General features: G+C 40.7%; 2 protein-coding genes across 3 annotated transcripts; one reads left to right on the top strand and one right to left on the bottom strand.

The window, feature by feature from the left end:
* On the bottom strand, positions 1-9,820 carry LOC135491652 (uncharacterized). The gene is made up of 12 exons (XM_064777623.1): positions 9,157-9,820; positions 8,691-8,876; positions 8,249-8,464; positions 7,624-7,941; positions 7,227-7,405; positions 6,697-6,773; positions 6,403-6,514; positions 5,840-5,961; positions 5,383-5,599; positions 4,299-4,376; positions 3,012-3,210; positions 1-2,505 (listed from the first exon to the last, which is right to left on the bottom strand). The coding sequence occupies exons 1-12, from the start codon at positions 9,350-9,352 to the stop codon at positions 962-964; spliced, it is 3,444 nt and encodes a 1,147-aa protein (XP_064633693.1). The 5' UTR covers positions 9,353-9,820; the 3' UTR covers positions 1-961.
* On the top strand, positions 8,889-20,627 carry LOC135491653 (copine-8-like). 2 transcript variants are annotated; one of them, XM_064777624.1, is made up of 18 exons: positions 8,889-9,100; positions 10,026-10,153; positions 10,724-10,811; positions 11,215-11,318; positions 11,409-11,448; positions 12,046-12,180; positions 12,513-12,616; positions 12,809-12,955; positions 13,228-13,306; positions 14,027-14,080; positions 14,303-14,364; positions 14,680-14,832; positions 15,360-15,435; positions 15,797-15,924; positions 16,082-16,184; positions 16,296-16,353; positions 16,558-16,631; positions 16,811-20,627. In XM_064777624.1, the coding sequence occupies exons 2-18, from the start codon at positions 10,074-10,076 to the stop codon at positions 17,426-17,428; spliced, it is 2,103 nt and encodes a 700-aa protein (XP_064633694.1). In that variant the 5' UTR covers positions 8,889-9,100; positions 10,026-10,073; the 3' UTR covers positions 17,429-20,627. The 2 variants fall into 2 exon arrangements, with proteins under 2 accessions (XP_064633694.1, XP_064633695.1); XM_064777625.1 differs by lacking the exon at positions 8,889-9,100 and having other exon boundaries at positions 9,940-10,153; positions 13,231-13,306.
* Positions 20,628-22,244: the final 1,617 nt, after the last annotated feature.

The raw sequence follows: 22,244 nt of genomic DNA, 5'->3' as shown, positions 1-22,244 counted from the left end.
TCAGACAGAAATCATCAAAGCGATAGTTTATTTGCAACAAAGCTAACATCATAGTCTTCAATTAACAAAGCATTACATAGATTATCACTATTTCAGATTAAATAAATTTTGCAATATCATACAAAAACATTATATCTGCTATCTCAAAGTACATCAAAACTTTTCATTGCATGAGGACTACATTGATCGCTGAATCAAGATAACTCAAGCCTCCAGCCTGAATGTGCATACTAATCACCGGAAGATCTAAATGAGCATACAAATAACATGAAGATTGCCAATTTATTTGCCTCACTCCTGCCTATGGGACTTATTATGCAGCAGCTAGGTAGGTAAGATAATAGGAGTCTCTCCCATCTCACAGTATGTCAAAACTATTCACACGCTTGTACGAGGAATATATTTAAAGGTTTAAATTAAACGAGACTCAATGTCCTTACTGTCTGAATTAGTCATCAAAAGATGGTAAATTAAACCCCCTGCCTATAATGCAAGGTTGGCACAAATCACTGTTGGCAAGTTTGTATAATGATGGCACTACAGATAATGTACATGTATACATCTCCAAGTACAGGCGCACGGTCTGTACAATAAGTGAATCATTTCTAATGCAGACCCAGATACGTCATGTATTATTAGGTTGGCCCGGATACATCACCATCTTTATCATAAAGGAAGGCCCTCATACATGTATGTCACAGTCCATTACAAAGGCGGGCCCAGATACATCAGTGTCTTTATCATAAAGGTGATACCAGACACATCAGTGTCTTTATCATAAAGGTGATCCCAGACACATCAGTGTCTTTATCATAAATGCAGGCCCCGATGCGTCACAATCTTAATTATAGAGGTGGACTCATACGTCACTGTTGGCCCTGTCTCTGTCATCGCCTTTATTATAAAGGTGAGCCCTCGTGACTGTCTTCATCATAAATGCGAGGGCTGTTGCATCACTGTATTATAAAGGCGGGGCCCGATACATTGCTGGTGGCAAGGTCAGGGACTCATTTTCGCCTGTATCTGACAAAGATGATACAGTTATCGTTTCAAACTCGTGGGAGAGGAGATTTTCTCCAGACTGTCCCTTCATGTCTGCCCCACCAGAAGGAGGGAATAAGGAACCGGGTCGCGCCGGTAAACTCATGTCTTCATCTGACACAGAAATGTGGCCATCACGTTCATCGGATTCCTCGCATGCTCTCGGTGGATTTATTTGAAATGTTGGTCGAGGGGACAGACCTGGTGGAAGACTCTGACTTGAATCTTGCAAGAAGGCATCAGAGTCTTGTGGGTTTGCTAACTGCAGGCTTTGGAATTCTGGGTTCATTTCTGTTCCGGAAAAATTGGTACTTTCTTGAAGTAAGTTTTGATCCGTGGTGCCAGTATTTCGAAGCACTGAAGGCTGTTGCATGCCATCCATATCCATCGAAGTTCTCTCTTCGGTGTGCTTGGACCCATCCTCATTAAAACTCAATCCTTGTTCACCAGGTGAATCTTGGCCGGATTCACTCACATCGGGAAACGGAAATGACCCATCACTGACATCTGACAAAAGTGACAATGGTTTTTTCCTCTTTATCTCAGCTTGCTCCTGTTCTCTATTATAGCTTTCAATCATCTGATCACGATTGCGGGCTGCCTCATCCTGGAAATCTCTGACCGAGGGAAGCTGACCTTGGGTCGTTGGCATCGCATTTAGTGGAAGACTGTGATTTGTTGGGTTACTCCCAGCAGGCTTCTCCTGGTTCATTGCTGGAAGGGATCCAGAACCAGTCGGCCTAAAGTTTGGTTGATGTCCGTCTTGTCTGTTGTCTTGGGGAGGAGGCCTGTGAAACTGTTGTTGGACTTGCTCATCAAACTTTGGTGGAAGACTATAGTTACTTGATCCATTGCTAGAGGGCTTTGGCTCCGTAATAGGGAGTGATGCACAACCAGGTGGTAGTCTATCAGGTCTCTTGTCTGGAGGATGCCCTTGGAATTGTTGTTCAACTCTATCATCCGATGATTTCCCCCCAGGAAGAACATGGCTACCAGTTTTGACTTTGCCACTTGTTTTGGGACAATTCTTGGCATGCAGAGGAACACTGCAATCTACTGCAGGCAAGGGCGTTCTAAGAACATTATTGCCGACAACACCCTGAAACTGATTCATGCCTGAAGCACTCGATTGGTACAAATCTAACGAATCACTGACGTCACTTCTGAGGCTATTTTGGTAGTTGGGGGCTGCACCCATCTGTGGGCGTGCTGGAAGACTCTGGACATGCAAAGAAGGATTTCGCGTATATCCTACAGCAGCTGGCCCAGCATCCAAACTTGGGATACCAGGTTGGAAGCTTTGTTGAGGCTGTAATGAGTTGTCTGGTCGTGAGGTTGGCATGTTAGCTTGTTGACGATAGATGTGATGTCCGTGCATCAGTTCTAAGTCAAGTGGATTTTGTTGGACAGCTGGAGGTGCACTTTTTTCTGGGCGGAATCCTTGTCTCTTCATGCCTTGAATAACTGCAAAAGAAACAACGTCTATTGATAATAACGCTTGCTGGACAGCGCTTTACCACAGCAATAATGGTTTCTTTTACTGTGTCCAAGCAGAGTCATTCCAGTGTCAAGGAACTGCTTATACAGTGCTGTTCGGAGGAAAAAACTATATTTCTACCTGGCGCTGTACATTTCAGCTAGACCTTCATCAATGTCTGTTAGACTGAATATCATTACTGCATGGCTGCCATAGTGAAATCATTTGTGATTGAATCACAACACCACTTTTAACTAGAGACTCGATGTCACCTGCGTGACATACAAAATTCTCTAGCAGTCAGGGATGTGGACTGACATTCAAGATGGTATTGCCAAATCATTATATTTTGCACAAACTGAGTCGCCCTGGAGCTTCATGTCATATTAGGTGAGTCAATACAGGCACAACTGAAGTGGATTTGCGTTGTTCATGGGCAATGAATTTCAGCCTAACACTACAAACGTAAATATAGCAAAAACTAAATTCTTACCGATGTTTCGTTTTTCAATCTCCTTGATACCCTCCAGGACCTCTTTCATGCACGGCTGCTCCCTTTTCCTATCACTTGTACATTTCATGGCGAGTTGAAACATGTCGTCGATGAGTTCACCTGGGTAGGTATCGCTTGGCTTCCTGTCTATTAGTCGGAGACGTTCTGCCTGATCGCGACAATCGTGGACAATGTCAACCTGAGAAAAGAGAATCGATTTCATCAAAGTGATGTCATCCCGCAGCGCAAAATATATCCAGTGATCTCTCATCAAAACTACAAATGGTGCAAAACAACGCTGCACGTCTGGTGACTCGCACTCGCAAACGGGACCATATCACACCAGCGCTTCGAGACCTGCACTGGTTACCTATACGAGCGCGGATTGAGTTTAAAATCCTAACAGTTGTCTACAAATGTTATCGCCAACTGGCCCCGAAATATCTGGAGGAACTGTTAGTGCCGTACGCACCAAAGCGTGCACTTAGATCTGCGGACAAGAACCTTCTCGTCACCCCACGGTTCCAAAGCTCGAGTTTTGGCGGGAGAGCTTTCAGCTCAGCGGCCGCATTGGCTTGGAACTCTCTCGGCAAAGGCCTACGCCAGGAGGACACTCTGAACAAGTTCAGGAAGGCTCTAAAAACTGAGCTTTTCAGAAAACATTTCTTATGACTGTCAACTATAGTGGGGAGCGCTTTTGAACATTTTCAAATGGAAACAGCGCTTTATAAATTTATCTTTATTTTTATATTATTAAAATTGATAGCTGACAATTCTGCCCCTTCAAAAAAGGCCTAGGAATATCTGTAATGAGCTCATTGGTGCGGTGGCATGGAAGAGTCCTAGTAGTACCGGTACAAGGTTGGCCTTGGAAAGCTGGGATAACTGTCTTCCAGTGAAGACACGCATGATAAGCCAACCTTATAAATAATGACCATGATGCACTGAGGGAGATTCTGCACTGCATATGTATGTACATGTATGTGTATAATTTCTATTCATACAGATCAACCTTTTTGAGACAAAGTCATAGCAAGAGTGCTGGAAAACACCACTTCAAGTGCAACTTTTAGGTAGGAATGTAATGGTTATAAAAACCTACTTGGAGCTCTTACAAGCAATTGTAACTAACTATCTTTAGCCACTACATTGTATCAATTTTCTTCCTAATGACACCAAGAAGTCTGCGTCCCTCCCCGCCCTACTTTGCAGTGGCATTTCTCACCACCTTAATAATGAGCAAATTAAGAGCAAATATATACAAAGAATTAAGTCCGATGCACTTACAAGGAGGTGCAGCATCTTCGAGTCTGAGAAGGGCTTTCCGGTCCTGGCTTCAAGCCCTGTTAATGTATTCATGATGACCTAAACCGAATAGAGTAAAAAGTTAACTTTTGAGAGAGTGATTTTGGGCTGTTATTTTTTGCTCAATTGAACACTCAAACCCCATGTGCTACATGTAGTGTCAGTAACTGTCATCCATTTGATATGCTGTTAGAAGTAAACATTAATTAATTAAAATGTTGCTTTCAATATAAACAACCTGATTAAACTCCATTCTGAAATAATCTACTGAGTTTGATAAGGTAGGCATTGCAGAGTTTGAAGTTGAAGGGGCAGGTTAGAACTGTTCCCTCCTCAAGGCCAGAGAACAGTACATGCAAAGGATATATTGATTTGATGCTAAATTAATTCAATTTAATGTTATATTTATGGAGTGTCTGAAGGTCACCATGTTATATTCCATCGAGTGAGTGTCTCCTGCGAAAGATTGTTAGAACATCCACGTGATGATCAGCAGTTGAACCAGAACACAGATATGTCTTTTATACGTTTATTTCTCCATTACGTGTTACATCGTCTAGGGTATGCCAGCTGGCATACAGAGGATAAATGTTTCAGTACTTGATTTACGACATGGCTAAAGGTTCAAGAAAACGAACCCCTGACTTGGGGAACTCTGAAGGATAGCACAGAAAATCAACGAGTTGTTACCATCCGCTTGTGTCCCAGGCAAGTGATTTTTAGAAGCCCCGCACCTCAAAAGTGGGGCGTCACCACGTGACCAAGCTACTCTGTGATTGGTGGATTATGAAAGAAAGTAGTCCCTGGCCAATCACAAGGCAAACTATTAATTGATTAAATTATGATTGAATGGATGGTGCACTTGCGTTGTCATAGAAACGACCTCAATGGCCTCAATGACAAAGGTTCAAGAATAACAAGAAAAGGCGGGAGATCACTAAGTGCAAAGTTGGTAAATACACATTAGAGAGGTTACGCAAATTTGTAAGATGTAGACCAGATAACTATTATACAACATTAAGATAAGACGCCAGAACAGTGAACTGCATAGAAAACTTTTACTTACCACCCCAAAGCAGTGAACATCTGTTTTGATGGACAGTCTTTTGATCGTTGGATGTTGAACGAAGGATTTGGGAAGATACGCAGAATTCCTGTGCATGTACGTGTTGTCGAGGGTCACATGGGTATATTCACCCATCTCGTTGGCTCTCAAGGCATGTTTGGCGAGACCAAGGTCCGATATTTTGGGCTCGAAATGTTGGTCTAAAAGAATGTTTTCACTGAAAGAAAGGTGGTGATGATTATTTCCTTTTTGCGGCGAAAGGGGTAGAAACCCTAAAATAGATTCAAGTCTAAAAGACGAAGAACATTCATCTGCGGGAGGGGAGCGGGTCATCAGTTTTACCATGCAAACTTCACCTTTATCAAATGATGAGGCTTCATTATATCACACCCCCACCCAGCCTTGGAGGAGCCCATTCACTATGATAATTCATCTATAAATTGGTTCTAGGTCTTACCTTTTTATGTCACCATGGATCAAAGGATGCTTTGCATCCATAACGTGAAGATAGTTTAAACCACGTGCAGCACCCCTCAGAATGGAGATCCGGTGTTTCCATAGCAAAGGTTTGAGATCACCCTGTGGGGAAAAACATAATTAACAAATGAACATGCTTCTTTTTCAACACGGTTTTTAACTGACAAACTACACTGTCAGCATAGGAATCTGATACCTACTTCTACTTAGAATGGGTCTTTTTTTATCCCTGGGAGTAAAGAAATGTACACCGCTTGTTTATTCAAAGGGCGAGATAAAGTGGCTTGCCCATCACACTACGATTTGCCCATGTCTGGTATTGAACCAACACCCAACAACGTTAGGAATATGAGTCAAACACATACGGTACATGTACCAAAAATGCCACTTCTTGTTGCCACTAATGTATTTACATCATCTTCATCATAATTCCAATATCCAATTTATAAGATGCATCGCTTCTGGGTAAAAGTTTTATTTCTGCTTCTGAGACATCTGGATAATCCAGTAATCAGAAGATGGAAAAAAAAGTATTTTACTAACCTTGCACTTGAGATTATCCATTAGTGACCCCTTCGACATATACTCATACACAATACAAACCTCGGGCCCGATCGCATATCCACTGATTTGGATCAGGTTTTTATGTATGTACCTAAAGAAAAAAGAGGATATTATTGTAGTAAATATGTAATAATGTACAGAAACAGTTACAATATCATATTGTTGCCCATGTGAATGACTATCTTTTCAAAGCATGTGGGCGGGGGTCGGACTCGAGCTGAAGACTAAGATTAACAATTTGTGGCCAACCTTCCATTCTACAGGAGAACTTACTTTCTTGATTCTATGATCTCTGTTTTGAAATGTTCAAACTCTTCGGTGGATTTTTCCGAGATACCCACGGCGCCACTCTATGAAATAGAGAAATAAGACTTTATTAAATGCTACTCCCTTAACTCTGACAATGCTCAGTCACTCTTATTTGCATGCAGTTGTTGAAATACCTTTGAGCTTATGACGGTGACCGAACAAAATGTCTAGATTATCAGCGTACCTTTATGCAAGTAAGAGTGACTGAGCAATGTCTAGAATATGTATCAAAATGCAATGTACCTTCATGCAAATAAGTATGGCTGAGCAATGTCTAAAGTGCCAAATATTACAATACCTTCATGCAGATAAGAGAGACTGAGCAATATCAGATGTCAGAAAAAGGCCACTACTGTATGATTAGTTCCTTCATTATAACTTTACTTTGTTGTGATGACATAGTCCTGGACGTAGAATTACATGTCAAACTGTCAGAGTTTCCATAGAGTCTCTCACTATATTCTTTGAAGAATTTTGTTGAAGGAATAACTTACTGGCTTCATTTGCTTGACGGCAAATGTTGTACTTGTATTACGAAGGTTTGTGACTTTGTAGACCGTCCCGAATGCACCCTCACCAAGTTTAAGGTCCTCACTCCAATTTCTAGTGGCCCTCTTCAGCTCCTCATAAAGAAAAGAGTAAACTGTTGCGAAGGCACACTTTTCAAAAGCCTCTGAAACAAAATGTTAGCAAAGAATCAAATTCTGAGAAAAACATTTAATAGGGGCCACAAAAGAAACAGGGCTGCCAATCTGAAAATTTTTTAGAAATAAAAGTATTTCAGCCGAAATGTTTCATGCAGATATCTGACCGAACTTGCTGCAGATAGCTCCAATGCAAATATCCATATGGCACTGAAAGGGTTAGAACAAATTTGAACTTTGCCATTACCTTGATGATTCTTTGACCCATTTGTGCTTTTTTTACCATTCTTTTTCTTGAGAGATTGTTCCTGGTCCTGGGGACACGGCTCGTCAATATTTGCGGACCCGGAAGGCATTGGAGGACCAGTACACTTCTTCAGAGAATTCAGACTCTGCGCCATTGATATTGAATCTTTTCTTGTGTCCAAACTCAAGTTCTTGGTTTTATCTGGGTCCTCAAGAGGTGGTGCTGTTGGAGACAACTTAGTCTCACCGACTTTAAGATTAGCATTGATTAACGACCCATCAGATTCAGCAGATATCTTCCTTTTCCCATTTGGATGATCTGTAACGATAATATAAAGACAGTTAGGGAGGCAAATAGTTATTCGTTAAGGTCTTTGATGATATCATGGGGTGTATCAGAAACATTCTATAAATTGTTTCTTTTAACAACTTCAGCTGGGGTTTTCGCTGCATCGTTTGTGGCTCAGTACCAGTAGGTCAAGCAAGGATCAATAAACCAAACTTCAAATAAAGCCGACCAGTAGGCCTAGTTCGTGCTCTAGAATCCCAAATGATACAGACAAAACATTTATGAACGAACATGAAGGCCTGTGAGGATACTTCACAGATGACCTTGGGGACCTTACCACTGCCGTCTTCATCCCAGCTGTTTTCCCTTGGCATGCCTGGCCTCCCCTTCCAATTTTCTGGTGACTTCTTTGAATCATCCCCGTTCACCTCTGGCTTGACGTCTATACCTTCAGCAGCACCAGCCCCATCCTCCTCCTCATCATCATCAAACATGGCATCCACATCAATATCGTCCGAGTTATTGGCAAATTCACCGTGATACTTTTCAGGAACTGAAAAGAGAAGAATTGGAGTAAGACAGGGACAGTGTCAGGTCTGGAGCCCATGATGTTCAGATCATGAATCTGACACATATACTGGCCCTCCCAATGCAACCAATAAAAATTGAATCATTGAAAATGACAGTACTTATTCATATGAACATTTATAGAACCTATCATTCATAGTAAAACAACTGTATCTCCAAGATACGTCGACAAATTGATGAACATCTCTCACCAAATTCTTTGAGTATCTCCATCTCCAAGAAACGCTCCGCCAGTTTGAAGTTCTTAAGGACAGATGCCATGGTTGGATTACGTGATTCCCAATCATCAAACAGCGCCATCATTGGACTGCCATCCATCCTCTTAAATACCAGTGCAAATTTGGCGATATCAAGCTGACTGTAGCCAAGGCAACCAGCTGGAAATAAGAAAAAAGTTACAAGGAATATGGTGTTATGTTCTACCTTCCATCTTTTCAGTCAATGCTGCGAGTCCCAGCTGAGGAAATTACTGAATAAACTTGCAGAAGTACCTGACCGCCCACGCCCTTTGTGACCAGAATGATGGCCAATAATATCGAATGCAGAACGAGAAAAAGAAGAAGGTTGTTAGACTTGAACTAAACGGACACGAGTTGACCAGGTCAGCAGTAAGTGTGTCCTCCCTTTCCCCAAAGATGGCAGACCTGCAGCACTTACCAAGTCTCGCATATCCTGGACTGGCACCCAAGTCCATCGACTTGCTGATTCGATATCGCACACTGAAAGGCAGTTCTGACAGGAACTTGATGGATCTGTTCTTCCTCTTCCCCGCTTTCCAATTGCTTGGCCTGGTGATTGCCTGAGACATGTTGTTGACGTTGAATTTGTCTGCCTTCGGATTGCCTACAACCATATGTATATACGAGACGGACTACCGACTACCGTACTTCACTCCAGTCTCGACTTTCCACCAAAACCCATGCGCAATTAAGTGTGATGGATTTAGAAAGTGATTTACGTAATTGTTCGGCCTATAGCATTATCATTAACTGTTCATCTCCCTCAATTTCATAAGATCTCACTGTACGTAATTTCAATGGAAGTCAGAAACACTCTTCTGGAATATACTATTACACTAAGGACCACAAAGACCAATATACTCAGGCCCAGGCCCAGGGGTGGGCCTTGGCAATGGATGCTAATGATATTTTGGCACACAAACTTCAGCAAATCTCTCCTTTTCCTGTTGACAGGTCGACAAGTCAACTGCTTTCAAATGAAGGACAACTCTCTGATCAAGCTTAGAATAGCTAAAAACATTAAATGTTCTGGTCTCTCATGGAAATATCAGTGTGAAAAGCATAAAAGGAAGGAAACTTGGACTTTCCATGGTTTGAGGTTAAAAATAGAAATGAAATAAGTTGGGAAAATCCAAGTTTAACCTCAGTATAGCTACCTTTTTGTATATATCAATGCACTTGTTATGTACATTACAAATGTACAGTAATTTAACCTGGAGTCGTGGAGGGCTGAGAGAATTCCTCCAGGGTGATAACGTCATTTTAGCCCACACGGTCTATTTTTAGCATACTGCGGTTATTCGTTGAAGTCAAGCCAAATCGCAAGGATTGGAAATGGCAGCTCCAACTTCCCAGTTTAGGCCAGGGCAGGCCACAAATCCCACCAGCAAGGTCGAAATATCCGTTTCATGTCGGTAAGTAGATGTTTTCATTAAATATTGCACTCTCAGGTACCTGTAGAATATTACAGAATAACCTTGGATGAAATGGTGCGGTCATAAACGGTGTTTGTTTCTTTGACATCTCATGGAAAAATTCCAAAATTGGGAAAATACCCAGAAAGGCAGTGCCCACCAGTGTGCACAAAATTACCAGTACACGCCGGAAAAATGAATTGTGTTATGTGAATTTACTCACTTTCTTTTGGCGATTGATTGGTTCCGCGTTTGTTTCCATTTTCCATGATTGTGCATTGGAATTAATGGAAACGGGGATCGGAGTTGAATATATTTGAAAGTTTTCCTGAGGCTGAGAAGTGAGGGGCTATCGGTATAGATTCAGATTGTTATGTCAAGCATGAGCACTTCAAGGCACTGTCGATGGGCTAGAGGAGTGTTTACAGATGGATACGTACCCTGATTTACCATTTTTGTCTACAGTATAGGTTGTGTATATTGTTGTTACTCTCCCATTGATGAAAGATGTATGTAACTTCGTACCCATATCTGTATCAGCTGTCTTGCAAAGCCAGTTTCTTGTTTCAGAAATTTGAAGGATAAAGATGTGTTCTCCCACTCTGACCCACTGTGTGTTCTCTATGCCAAAGAAATGGGCGTGGAAAGATGGAGAGAGGTCTGTATTCGGCTTGGAAATACTTGGTTTGTAAAATAATACATGTGCATATATATGTATCATAATGGGACATCATCCCAAAGAGTGTCTTATTAGCATCCACAGCATCCAGTAAGACGTAAAGTTATGAAAATAAAATTTAATGGCCATTAAAACGAAATATACAGGCAATTTCACACATTTCCTGAACATTTCGTGACATCTGGGTGCCAGATAAAGAACTTACAATAAAGTAGTTTACTCTTAAGAAGCTCAAATAAAAGTGAAACATTGGTACTATAGTCTATACGGTGTCGGGTGTTTCCCCCTTAACGTAATATTATAAAGGGACTAACAATAAGCCAGAACTGGACAGCTATTCATTTGTTGGTGGTATCGTAATTGACTTCCTTGTGTCTTTCAGATGGGTCGCACAGAGTCCATCAAGGATACCCTGAATCCTGACTTTGTTAAGAAGTTTGTGATGGATTACCACTTTGAGGAGTCACAGAAGCTGAGATTTGATGTGTAAGTATGCAGAAATTTGTAAGAAGGCGTCGCTGTCTAAAAACTCTTTATGAATATTACAAAACTCAAGCAGTCTACCTTTTGTTTCAGATATGATCAAGACTCGCCAAGTGCCAAACTTGAACGACATGTAAGTTTGATAATGATTACTACTGTTCCTCCATCTTAACGTAATCAGTGCCTTTAAATATCCTCCGCCTCTCGATAGGAGAATCAAAAACCTGTATCTCAGAATGCTGTTCCTCTGGCATAGCTCATGAGGCCTTAAAATTGCAGTTTCTGATGTAATTTTCATATTCATTGCCACCATGATGCCTTGTACATGTATGTCATTAGAAAGAGCCTACGTATAGTTCAGAATTGTTGAAAAAATATTCATAGGTGCAAGTAGGCTTAATTTTCAAAAAATACTAGGGCCATTCACTGCTGTTCGTCTGGCATAGCTCAAGAGGCCTGAAAATTGCAGTTGCTGATGTAATTTTCATATTCTTTGCCACCTTGATGCCTTGTACATGTATGTCATTAGAAATTGCCTACGTAAAGTTTAGAATTGTTGAAATATTCATAGGCATAGCTAGGCTTTTCCCAAGGTGAGGTAATTTTAAAAAAATACTAGGGCCATTCACGACATTCATTTATATATACATTTTGGGGAGCAGACTATACGCTTTGTGACAGAGATTCTCAAAAAAGTTTTGGTACTAAAGTAGTTATGAATTTATTCTAGGATTACCTTGGGAGTATGGAGTGCACCTTGGGGCAGATGGTTGGAGGGATGGTGGAGAAACCTTTAACAGGGCCTGGACGTGCCGGCAAATGGGGAACGATCTTAGTCCGGGCAGAGGAGATAGGTAATTGTAAGGTAAGTCGTGATCAAAATAAGTACAACACAACTTCTCTAAACCTCTCTATTAGTGACACCCTAGGCCCAGACAAGTGCTGTCCTTTATAGAGAGGTGTCCTGATTATGCCATACAAACATAAATAAGGATCTATCTAAATTACCAAAGTTTTGAATGCTTAAAAGATCGGATAAACTTGTGTTGTGATCTGTAAAGATTACCTATCAGTGCCCCTAGTATGGCGTGAGATATCAGTTATGCTACAAATATCAATGAAATTACCATCTAAATAAGAGAAAGGGCAATCAACTTTGCATAAATTTAACTTTCTGAACTATTTATTTGGTTTCAGGAGGTCGCACAAGTGCAGTTCAGCGCTCATAAACTCGATAAAAAAGACTTCCTTGGCAAATCAGACCCATTCCTAGTCTTTTCAAGATGCAATCCTGATATGAGGTACATATTTCATATGCAATAACAATAAAAATCTTTATCATATCAACTCATAGAAAGAGTTTTTATGTTCGAAGACCCGCTGGAAGCAGAATATTGTGGGACATTCTAAAACACATTAATGATTTGCGACTTTAGGGCATTTTTCTTCAATTTTTTATTTCGATGTCAAGAAGTAATTGTGTTTCTTTTCAGTTGGACAGTCGTCCATAAAACAGAAGTCATCAAGAACAACTTAAATCCAACATGGCGGCCATTTACATTGAAAGTCCAGTCGATATGCGGTGCTGATTATAATCGACAGATCAAAGTCGATTGTTATGATTGGGATAGCGATGGCAGGTACGTAAATCGAACTTGAATTTTTTTTTTACTCTGGAGCAAGAGTTAACCCTTTTTCTGCTGACACCAGTGCCTCTGATCTGTTGTGTAAAATTGAAAGCTAATGAAGTTCCTTAAGAAAGCCAAAAAAATATCAGGTTGATATGATCACGAAAAAATCATAAAAAGAAAACTAGTGAGTGATTTTCAGTGAGAACCCTGTATATTCCAATTGGCAATTGGTGTTGTGGTTACACTGTTGAGAAATTTTGTTCACATGTTACTTTCTTCAGCAGTCATGACTTCATCGGTTCGTTTACCACGACTATGAAACAATTGGTCGAGGGTTCACATCAGGAGAATACATATGATGTAAGTAGAGGGCGCATCTGAAAGATTTGATTGGTGTGAAGGTCCTTTGCTGTAAGTCTTGCTGTTTCTTCTGTCTTTCTCAACATACCTGCTAATGCTTGTAACTTGATCTTTCACTCACAGATTTTGGGCTTCTTCTGTGTCTACACCCTAATTTTCCAGTTCAAATGACAATGCAGCTTTTGTATTTCCCTTTTAACGGACCCTGGCTTATGTCACACGTAAACAGATAAAAAATTAACACTTCTTACTAGCCTATGAACCTTCATCCCATGTGGGACATATTTAGGCCACAACGCAATCTCTCAACTTCTTTCTGTCTTTTCACTGCCATGGCTGCCTTGCCAAACTTAAGTATTTTCCATCTTGCTCAGCTCAGCAGCTATCTTGCTTCACAAAAACGTAAACAATAATTGCGTGAAAAGTCTTAAAATCTGATAGTTTACTAATTGGAAAATCTATTTATTTAAACTTGGCCAATTTTGGAATCGAGCAGTGACTCGGTGGGACACAGAAACTCGTTTGACTGTGAGATTTGCATCTTTATCACTGCATTCTCAATGTTTCAGTCCAAAATTTGATTCCAAAAGTTTGCACTTGAGGTGAACATTTAATTGAAGCGTTGCATATGGAGGTGAACATTTTAGATGCATCATGTGCATTCAGCTTGCATTGAAGTTTTTGATTAAAAAAATCTGAAGCGTTCAATTACTTTTTCAGGTTATTAATCCGAAGAAACATGCCAAAAAGAAAAATTATAAGAACTCTGGCACTGTAAGTATATTAATGAGGGAGCCCAGCAATATGTTGTCTTTGAAATATTAACAGTCCCTTATTCAAGAAAGGTAGGAGGTTCTGTCTCACTAAACACCGTGAGATTAATGTGTAATCCAAAATTGAGGCAGTTGACAAGGTTTTGAGCGGAAGGTGACTGACCATCAATATAGGGAGCCAATCTTGTTGTAGAATATGATCTATCAATTTTCTTCATTTCAGTGTTCCTTGTTGTCAATCAAAATAGAGCAAGAGCAGACGTTCTTAGATTATGTAAATGGAGGGTGAGTCACAGTTTGGTGTATTACTTTAGTTTCTAGTTTGTCCCAATTATGGCATCGAAGAGCTGTCAGCACTTTTCGATGAAGTTACATTAACTTAAATCAGGGCTTTCAAATTTTGTATTTTGTATTTTAGTTTGGAAAAGAACATACAAAAAGGAGAATTGTTTTCTATTTTGTAACCTTTAACCTGAAATGGAAAAGCGTGGGGATTTTAGAAAAAAGTTCCATTCTTGAGAACAAAATTATGTTATGTATCCTTGTATCCTTGGCTGCCACAGTTTGTTCACTTCATACAGCTCTTGATCTCTTTTTCAGATTAGATATTAACTTTACTGTAGCGATTGATTTCACTGCCTCAAATGGAAACCCCTCATCACCAACATCGCTTCATTATCGCAACCCTTACCAGCCTAACCAGTATGCATCAGCTCTCCTTTCGGTCGGCGAGATCATTCAGGACTACGATACGTAAGTTTTGTGACGTAATGGTATTGTATTCTGTGGAGTCGCACCTGCACCATATTTTTGTATCACTGTGCATAATTTGTAATCATGTTTGTTTGTCTAGACGTGTAAATGTAATTTACATATCGAATAAAGATACCAATATATATATATAAAGAGAGAGAGTATAATAATAAATTATATAATAATATATTGGCACTTTCCCAAACACAACTTCTTCTGGGTTCGGAAATTTTCACGTTTCATGCTTTTATGTCTTTCATGATGGTTTCCACAATGTTCATGTCAGGAAAGGACGCCTTATACACCTTTCCAGAAATGGGGCGCTGGGTGTCCGAAATAGTGATGTCATAAGGGGAAACTGGGCCTTATGGTGGAGGGACAAAGGAGATAGTCATGGTTGACCAACACACTTGAATGCCTTTAATGACGGACAAGGGGGAAAAATTTAGTTCCAATGCAAGCCACCAATTTCGGGAAGCATGTATAGGGCATTCATGCACTTGTTCATGTTATTTTTTTAATTTCAGGGACAAGATGTTCCCAGCACTCGGTTTTGGTGCCCGTGTCCCACCACGTGGGGAGGTATCTCATGAATTCTTCCTGGTAAGTCCATAACTTTTAGATTCTTCTTCTTTGTCTTCTTATGTGTGTCATTACGGTTGGGGCCACTGGGGATAACTAGCCTGATGACTCCCCTCTTTGGCCAAGGAAGAGGAGTCCATCACAACCTCTTCATGTTTCTCCCTCGGATGGGCCTTCTGCTTGCTTTAGGATAGGGATCAAGTGCAAGGCCCTGGCAGTTGCAGAAATAGGGCTTCCCCTAGGTAGTGTCTAAAGCTGCAACCCCAGCCTAAGGTATATTCACCTAAGGGAATTTTGAATTGTTTTGAAGAATTGTACTCCTCATTTTCCTTCCAATTAGACACATTTTTTGAAAGTGACTTTATTGAATTGTATTTTCCAGAATGGTCACCCGTCAAACCCATACTGCTCGGGTATCCAGGGACTTATGGAGGCCTATGACAAAGCCTTAAGCAGCATTCAACTCTACGGCCCAACTAACTTCTCACCTGTCATTAATCATGTGGCAAGGTAAGGGGCTAAAATTTTTGACTTTTGAAACATTTCCATCTATCTTGTATATGCCTTTTCGAAGTGTGAATGAATGGCTCATGAGGATTGCAATATATAAATGTTTCCCAGACATTTGAGAGGTCTGTACTCATCCTTTGTGTTGCATCTCTTTCAGGTTTGCTGCAGCTAGCAAAGACGGTTCCAACTACTTTATTCTGCTAATTTTAACTGATGGTGTCATCACAGACATGCCACAAACAAAACAAGCTATTGTCGCGGTAAGTTATTGACAGAACTAGGGCCTATTCATAAAATGTAATTGCACCATTTGTCCTACAGTCTTCCCAAAACATTTCAATGCCCTCCATGCTCTTTTTTCTTTGTTCCAGGCTTCTAAACTTCCCATGTCAATCATTATCATAGGAGTCGGGGAAGCAGACTTTGATGGTGAGTCTGTCCGTTGTCAGATTACTTCCGAAATTTGGCATGCTTGCTTCGGTTTAGCAATGCTGTCTGTCCTGCAAATACTGTAGTACCCTAGTGCCCTACTTAAATGTTTTGAGGGTCCTCCATGTTTCTTTCTGAATTGTGAATCACAAAACAATTATACTCATACTACAAATTTGTAATTTTTCTTTTCTTGACTTGCAGCAATGGAGGAATTAGACAGTGACAATGTCCGCCTTCAAGCATATGGACAGTATGCAGAGAGGGATATAGTCCAGGTAAATCAGCTGTTTGATAATCATGGACAAAGTCAACTTGAACTATTTCTGTCTCTTACCCTTAGAAGAAGAATTTGTTTGTGAGTTCAGTGTTGCTGATACAAGTTTCAGTAACTTATCATTCAGCAACTTATCATTAGAGACATTCCTGTCTAATCTGTGCAATTTTCCTGTTTCAGTTTGTGCCCTTCCGTGACTTCATGCGTCGTGGCAATAGCGAGATGCAGAAAGCCTACCTCGCTAAGGAGGTCCTTGCAGAGGTGCCTGCCCAAGTCCTTGGATATATGAGGAAGATTGGAGTCAAACCAAAACCGCCAAACCAAAATGTCAGAAAAATAACAGCACAGGCACCACCAGCAGGACCTCCTGGAGGACAGCCGACTGTACCAGGACAAGCACCTCCTGGACATCCGCAAGCAGCACCAGGTCATCCACCGCCACAGCACGGTGCTCCCTACCCAGGTGCACCGCCTTCATATCCTGGTGCACCACAAGGTGGAGCTCCCTACCCTGGTGCTGGAGCACCGCAGGGTGCACCATATCCTGGTGCTGGTGCACCGCCTGGTGGTGCCCCCTACCCTGCTACTGGAGCATCGCAGGGTGCACCCTATCCTGGTGCCGGTGCACCGTATCCTGGTGCTGGTGCAAAGCCTGGTGGTGCCCCTTACCCTGGTGCCCAGGCAGGATCGGCACCGTACCCCAATGCTGGACCCCCTGGCGGCTCCCCCTATCATGCTGGAGGACAGTATCAGGCTGCACCGGGTGGCTACCCATCGGCACCGCCACAGACTCGGTAGCTGTATTAGCACAAGCAATCATAGTAAAATGAATAAGCCACATGTTTAATTGTTTCAATCTAATAAAAGACATTTTGGGGAGGATGGATTAATTATAATAAAAGCAGAAATCTAAAGGATTGATACATCCCATTGAAAAGAGATATGGCGCTTGGTTAATATCAACAAAATATTTTGTATCTAGAAATCAAAATTATTCTTCCAAAGTTAACTGTGTGTAGAATCTTCTTTTTTTTCGTGGAATCATGAAAACGGTGACAGTTGGAAGGCATATAATGCAAGTCATAAGGCGATATTTAAAAAATGACACCGTTCTGAGAACTTGTCAAAAAATTTTCTGGTCAAGCCTTCCCAGCCCGCACAATGGTACTTCAGATATCTCATGGGGTTGTTCGCTTGGTATTCCTCTGCTCGTGATTTAAGAAATTTGAAGTCAACTGTAGTGAGTAGATGAGGAGAAGTGTATTACGTGGTGCTTTCTTTGTAGGTGGGATTTCAAAATTGACAGACTTTTGGTAGAATCTTTGAACCTTGGTCTCTTTTGCAGTTTTGTAGTAGTGGCATTGTAGATTGTCTAACATATGGGCAATTTTCACGACCAGTGTTTCATGGCGATCATGTCGTTCTAATGTTGAAGCCTTTTACAGAAGAACAAATCAGCTACTGGAAGAGGGGTATTTAAGGGTTATGGGAGGGGGGACTTATTTGTGATTAGAATTTCAGATTGTTTAGTTGTTGAAAGTAGTCTGGTAATAACTTATAAGGAGTCGGGTATTTATTGATGGGGAGTGTTAGGATGGAGCTCTTTGAGCTGAGTAAATTGTACACCATCCGAAGAAAAACATAGGTGTTTTTGCAATATTTGAAACATGTACACCTTGATGTTGTCATTTTTTTATCGCTAGTTACGAAAATTGGTCACTATTGACGAATTAAGGTCTCTATGATTGATAAACCACCGTGTCTTGTTTTCTTACTTTCATCGTGAGGTGAATGTAAACATTTCCATAAGATTCAAACCCTAATTGACAAGTACCAGCAGGGTCTGTGATATATCCAGGACTTTTAGAAAGGTGTGTTACATTTGAAAGGGGGGGGGGGGCATGCAGTTGGTGACTAATCCCTAGGACCTTCCCTGAGGACTATCCTTTATAGATCATTGTATATTTTTCTATCATCTTTATCGTCAATAGTAGTGCGTGTAATTAAAAGATTTTTTCAAAAAGTCTTCATCTTCTACTTTATGTGTTGTAATGCACAATTTATTTATTCTTGCCAAACTTTTAACAAAGCCAGGTATAAATATCTTGAGCTTCCACTGAAGAGTCCACCTAATCAATATTTCATAATTATATATAACTCTTGAAAAAAAATTGGGATCCTTATTGTACAATCAAAAAACTGTAGTGTTCTAATGTTGAAGACGTTCAAATGATGGATCACTCCTTTTAAATATATAAGTAACTCTGGACTCTCCAGCCTATGGAAATATCTGGTTAGCCCAGAGTGCATGCGGACACCTGTAATGGAGACCACTAGTGAAAGGCACTTTGAGATGGAGTCGGCAAAGTATGAAAGTATTCATAAGGCTCTCATTATTACATATAATCGAGTGGTCTTTGGAAGGTTTATGTGTCTGCTGTCACGTTTCTCCTTGTGACTCGCGAAGTAATTTTTGATATAATTCTATCTCCTCTATCATATGATTCTATTTTTTTTTCAATATTGGCATAACATGTAATACTGCTATTTTGTATCTAAAATTGGTCATATATTATCACTATGATATTGTTGGTTTTTATCAAGTATTGATTAGAGATATATCAGATGCGAGTTGAGCATCAGTACTGTTGTTATAGTTCTATGTTCCATACATGTACTTATGGTCATATATGTAATGTGCAAATTGGTGTAAAAATCTTTCTTTAAAAAACCCTCTTCATTGCCTCGTTGTGCATGATGTTTTGGATAAATATTTTGACCTTGACCTAATTTCCAAGGTCACTGAGGTCAAACTCTGAAACCAAAACAGTAATCATATTCCTGCCATTGACTCCAGGTGAGCACATGGCCGCTGGCTTTTTCATTGAGTATTTGAAAAATGTGCTTTGGTATGTACAGATCAACAGACGACATTTGTAAGGTTTGTCGGGACGTTATATCTTGACACCTACAACTCCCTGTCCACCTGTCCGTTTGTTGACGCAGGAAATAAACAAAGTCATTGATTGGGTGGAGGACTAATGTGAATTGTTCTAAGAATTCACAGCCACTACTGTTGTGGCAATACTTGTGAATTGTTCTAAGAATTCACAGCCACTACTGTTGTGGCAATACATGTATGTGTTCTAAACACCCAGTGTGTTAAAACCACCGCCTTTAAATGACCAACAGTCTCGAAGTCTTTCAAATGCACAATGTCAGGTTTGCAACATACAAAAAGTTTTGCTGAAAAAAAAGTTGAATGAAAACTTCTTTTATTTGCTGATGTCAGAAGAAATACTATCATCATGTCATGCTTATTGCAATTTATGCCGTGATGTTATTCTGGATAAAAGTTTGTGAAGAGAGAAATTTCAGAAAGTTGTAATTATATGTATTATCACACTTCTTTGTCTTCACATATTTTTCACTGTTGTGCGATATGCCAACAGTTGTGGTTGAGCTAAACTGCCTTATTTGAATTAAATTGTTTTGTGGATGTGTTAGTTAATGATATAGTTAAAAGTATCTATGCTTTAAGGAACTGTAGAAAGTGCTTCCTGTTCCCATATTTTCATACCTTGTGTTAGTTAATGATGTCATTGATATTATGGCCTGAACTGAGTAGAATTTAGACTGATCTCTGGGGATATTTAGCCATGGTAGTGGTACATCCAAACAAATGATATGAGTACTCTTGATGGTCATCGATCTAACAACAGCAGGCAGTACATATTAATGTGCACAATGGCTGGGACTATAATTGCACAACATTAGCTTGTAATAGATGCTAAGATCAGAAGAAAATGACTTTTATCATTAAATGGTCCATATTTAAACTGGTGGGTAACTGAAATGGCTAGAGATACTGTCCAAGGTCAGTCTGAATGTTGTTGATTGTCAATATACCAGTACCGTCGTTAAAATGGTCATATTTATATTCTTTCTAAGAGATAATGTATTTACTGGTAGTTGGTATTGATAATAAAATGTTGAATATGCTACAAAATGTTTTCTCAAGTTATATTCTCAACAAGGGAAGGTGTCATTATTGATCAAGCTATCCGTGTGTCATAATGGCTAACAATTTGCATCTCCAATGAAATGACGCAGTAGTCCGGGTAGGCCAGAATGAACATGTTAAATTTAGTTACAAAAGTTGATGACTATTAACGTAACTCTGGATGGTCTTGGAAAGTTACTTGACAGGCTCCTCCTGAACCAATTTTCCCAGTGATCTTGACCGTGGTTTTTGTGGGTTTTACGATTGGTGTGGGTAAGAGATTCCAGTCAAAGAGTGTGGCCTGCCCCCCCCCCCCACCCCCATTTGTGTCTTGAGAAGGCAATTGTGACTAAGGTTGCATCATCCTTCGTCTTGTGAAGAGATCTGATGTGAAATGGCCTTGACCCCATCTGCAATCACTTTAACATTAAAAATGATTCTCGTTTCTCTAGATGAAGGGCTGCTGATGCCGGCGTATGCTAGTGCGCAGAGGACAAGGTTGAAAAAATGATCATACAACCTCTGGCAGTCGAGCTCCCACCCCCACTTCTTGTGGTTTGCTTTTTAAAGCGATACTACAGAACCAGGCCTATGCCTCTGATAAATCTGGTTGTCCGCTCTTCTTCACTTGACCCCCAGAGCTATGTCTCAATTGATGCACTGTATGGCCATGTGGCCAGTCTCGTCGTCCCAGAGTGGGCAGTTCTGGAGCAAATGTTCTGGTGTCTGATAGCAAGTGTTCCACTGGCAACTTCTGGACTCTGCCAAGAAGAAGAAAGAGCACTTACTCTGGTAGGGAAGTTTCTACCATGGTGCAAAGGGGAAGGCACTGGTGCCTCAAAACCAGAAAGCTCTAGATAGATAGAGCTCATCAGCCATAGTAGGCCTTTTGTCTAGGAGAGCGTAGACTCTAAAACACATTCAGATGTTGCTCGATCAGCCCGACGGGCAAGGCATAGAGCAACGAAAACTCTTGACAGAGAAATCTGGGAAGATATCACATATCAACAAGGCATCCAGGCAAAGGATCCATTTTAACTTTAACTGTGATCAAAGACAGATGGCCTCAGTCTCTCTGCTTTTAATCACAGACCAGGGTCTCAACAAACCAACATATTGGCATAGCCGGGCAGTGTCGAATCAAATTACGGTAGCAATGCTGCTCCTCATCGTTGGGGAGGCTGTTTGTCAGGCAGTGGCTGTAGGCTAATACCAACCAGGTGTCTTGCATCCGGACTCGCTTGTGTCAATGTCATTGGTGGTGGTGTGGGGGGGGGGGGTAGGCTCTTTGTGCCAGCAAGTTTCATCGGATGCATACATCTGGAGCCTGCTTTCTATTCTGCAGGGACTCATAACATAGAATCATTATAACTCAATATCTCCTCTTACTCAGGCTTTATCTTTATACTCATTCTGGTATCAAAGACTGCCGGAAAGGATACGCACATGCCCCTGTTCACCTAGACTCCTTGGACAGTTCATTTTGTCTTCCTATTCATACTGGGAGAGGGATGAGGCCGATTCACTGCATCTGGAGTGTATACCATCCTAGTGATCAGAAAGCTTATCCTTGAAGGCATAGTGTAACAAACAAAGTTCAAATTTGTCAAT

The sequence above is a fragment of the Lineus longissimus genome, chromosome 7 (genome assembly GCF_910592395.1).
Source record: "Lineus longissimus chromosome 7, tnLinLong1.2, whole genome shotgun sequence".
NCBI lineage: Eukaryota > Metazoa > Nemertea > Pilidiophora > Heteronemertea > Lineidae > Lineus > Lineus longissimus.
The sequence above is the reverse complement of the archived record's forward strand: the minus strand, read 5'-3'. Positions and strand labels throughout refer to the sequence as shown.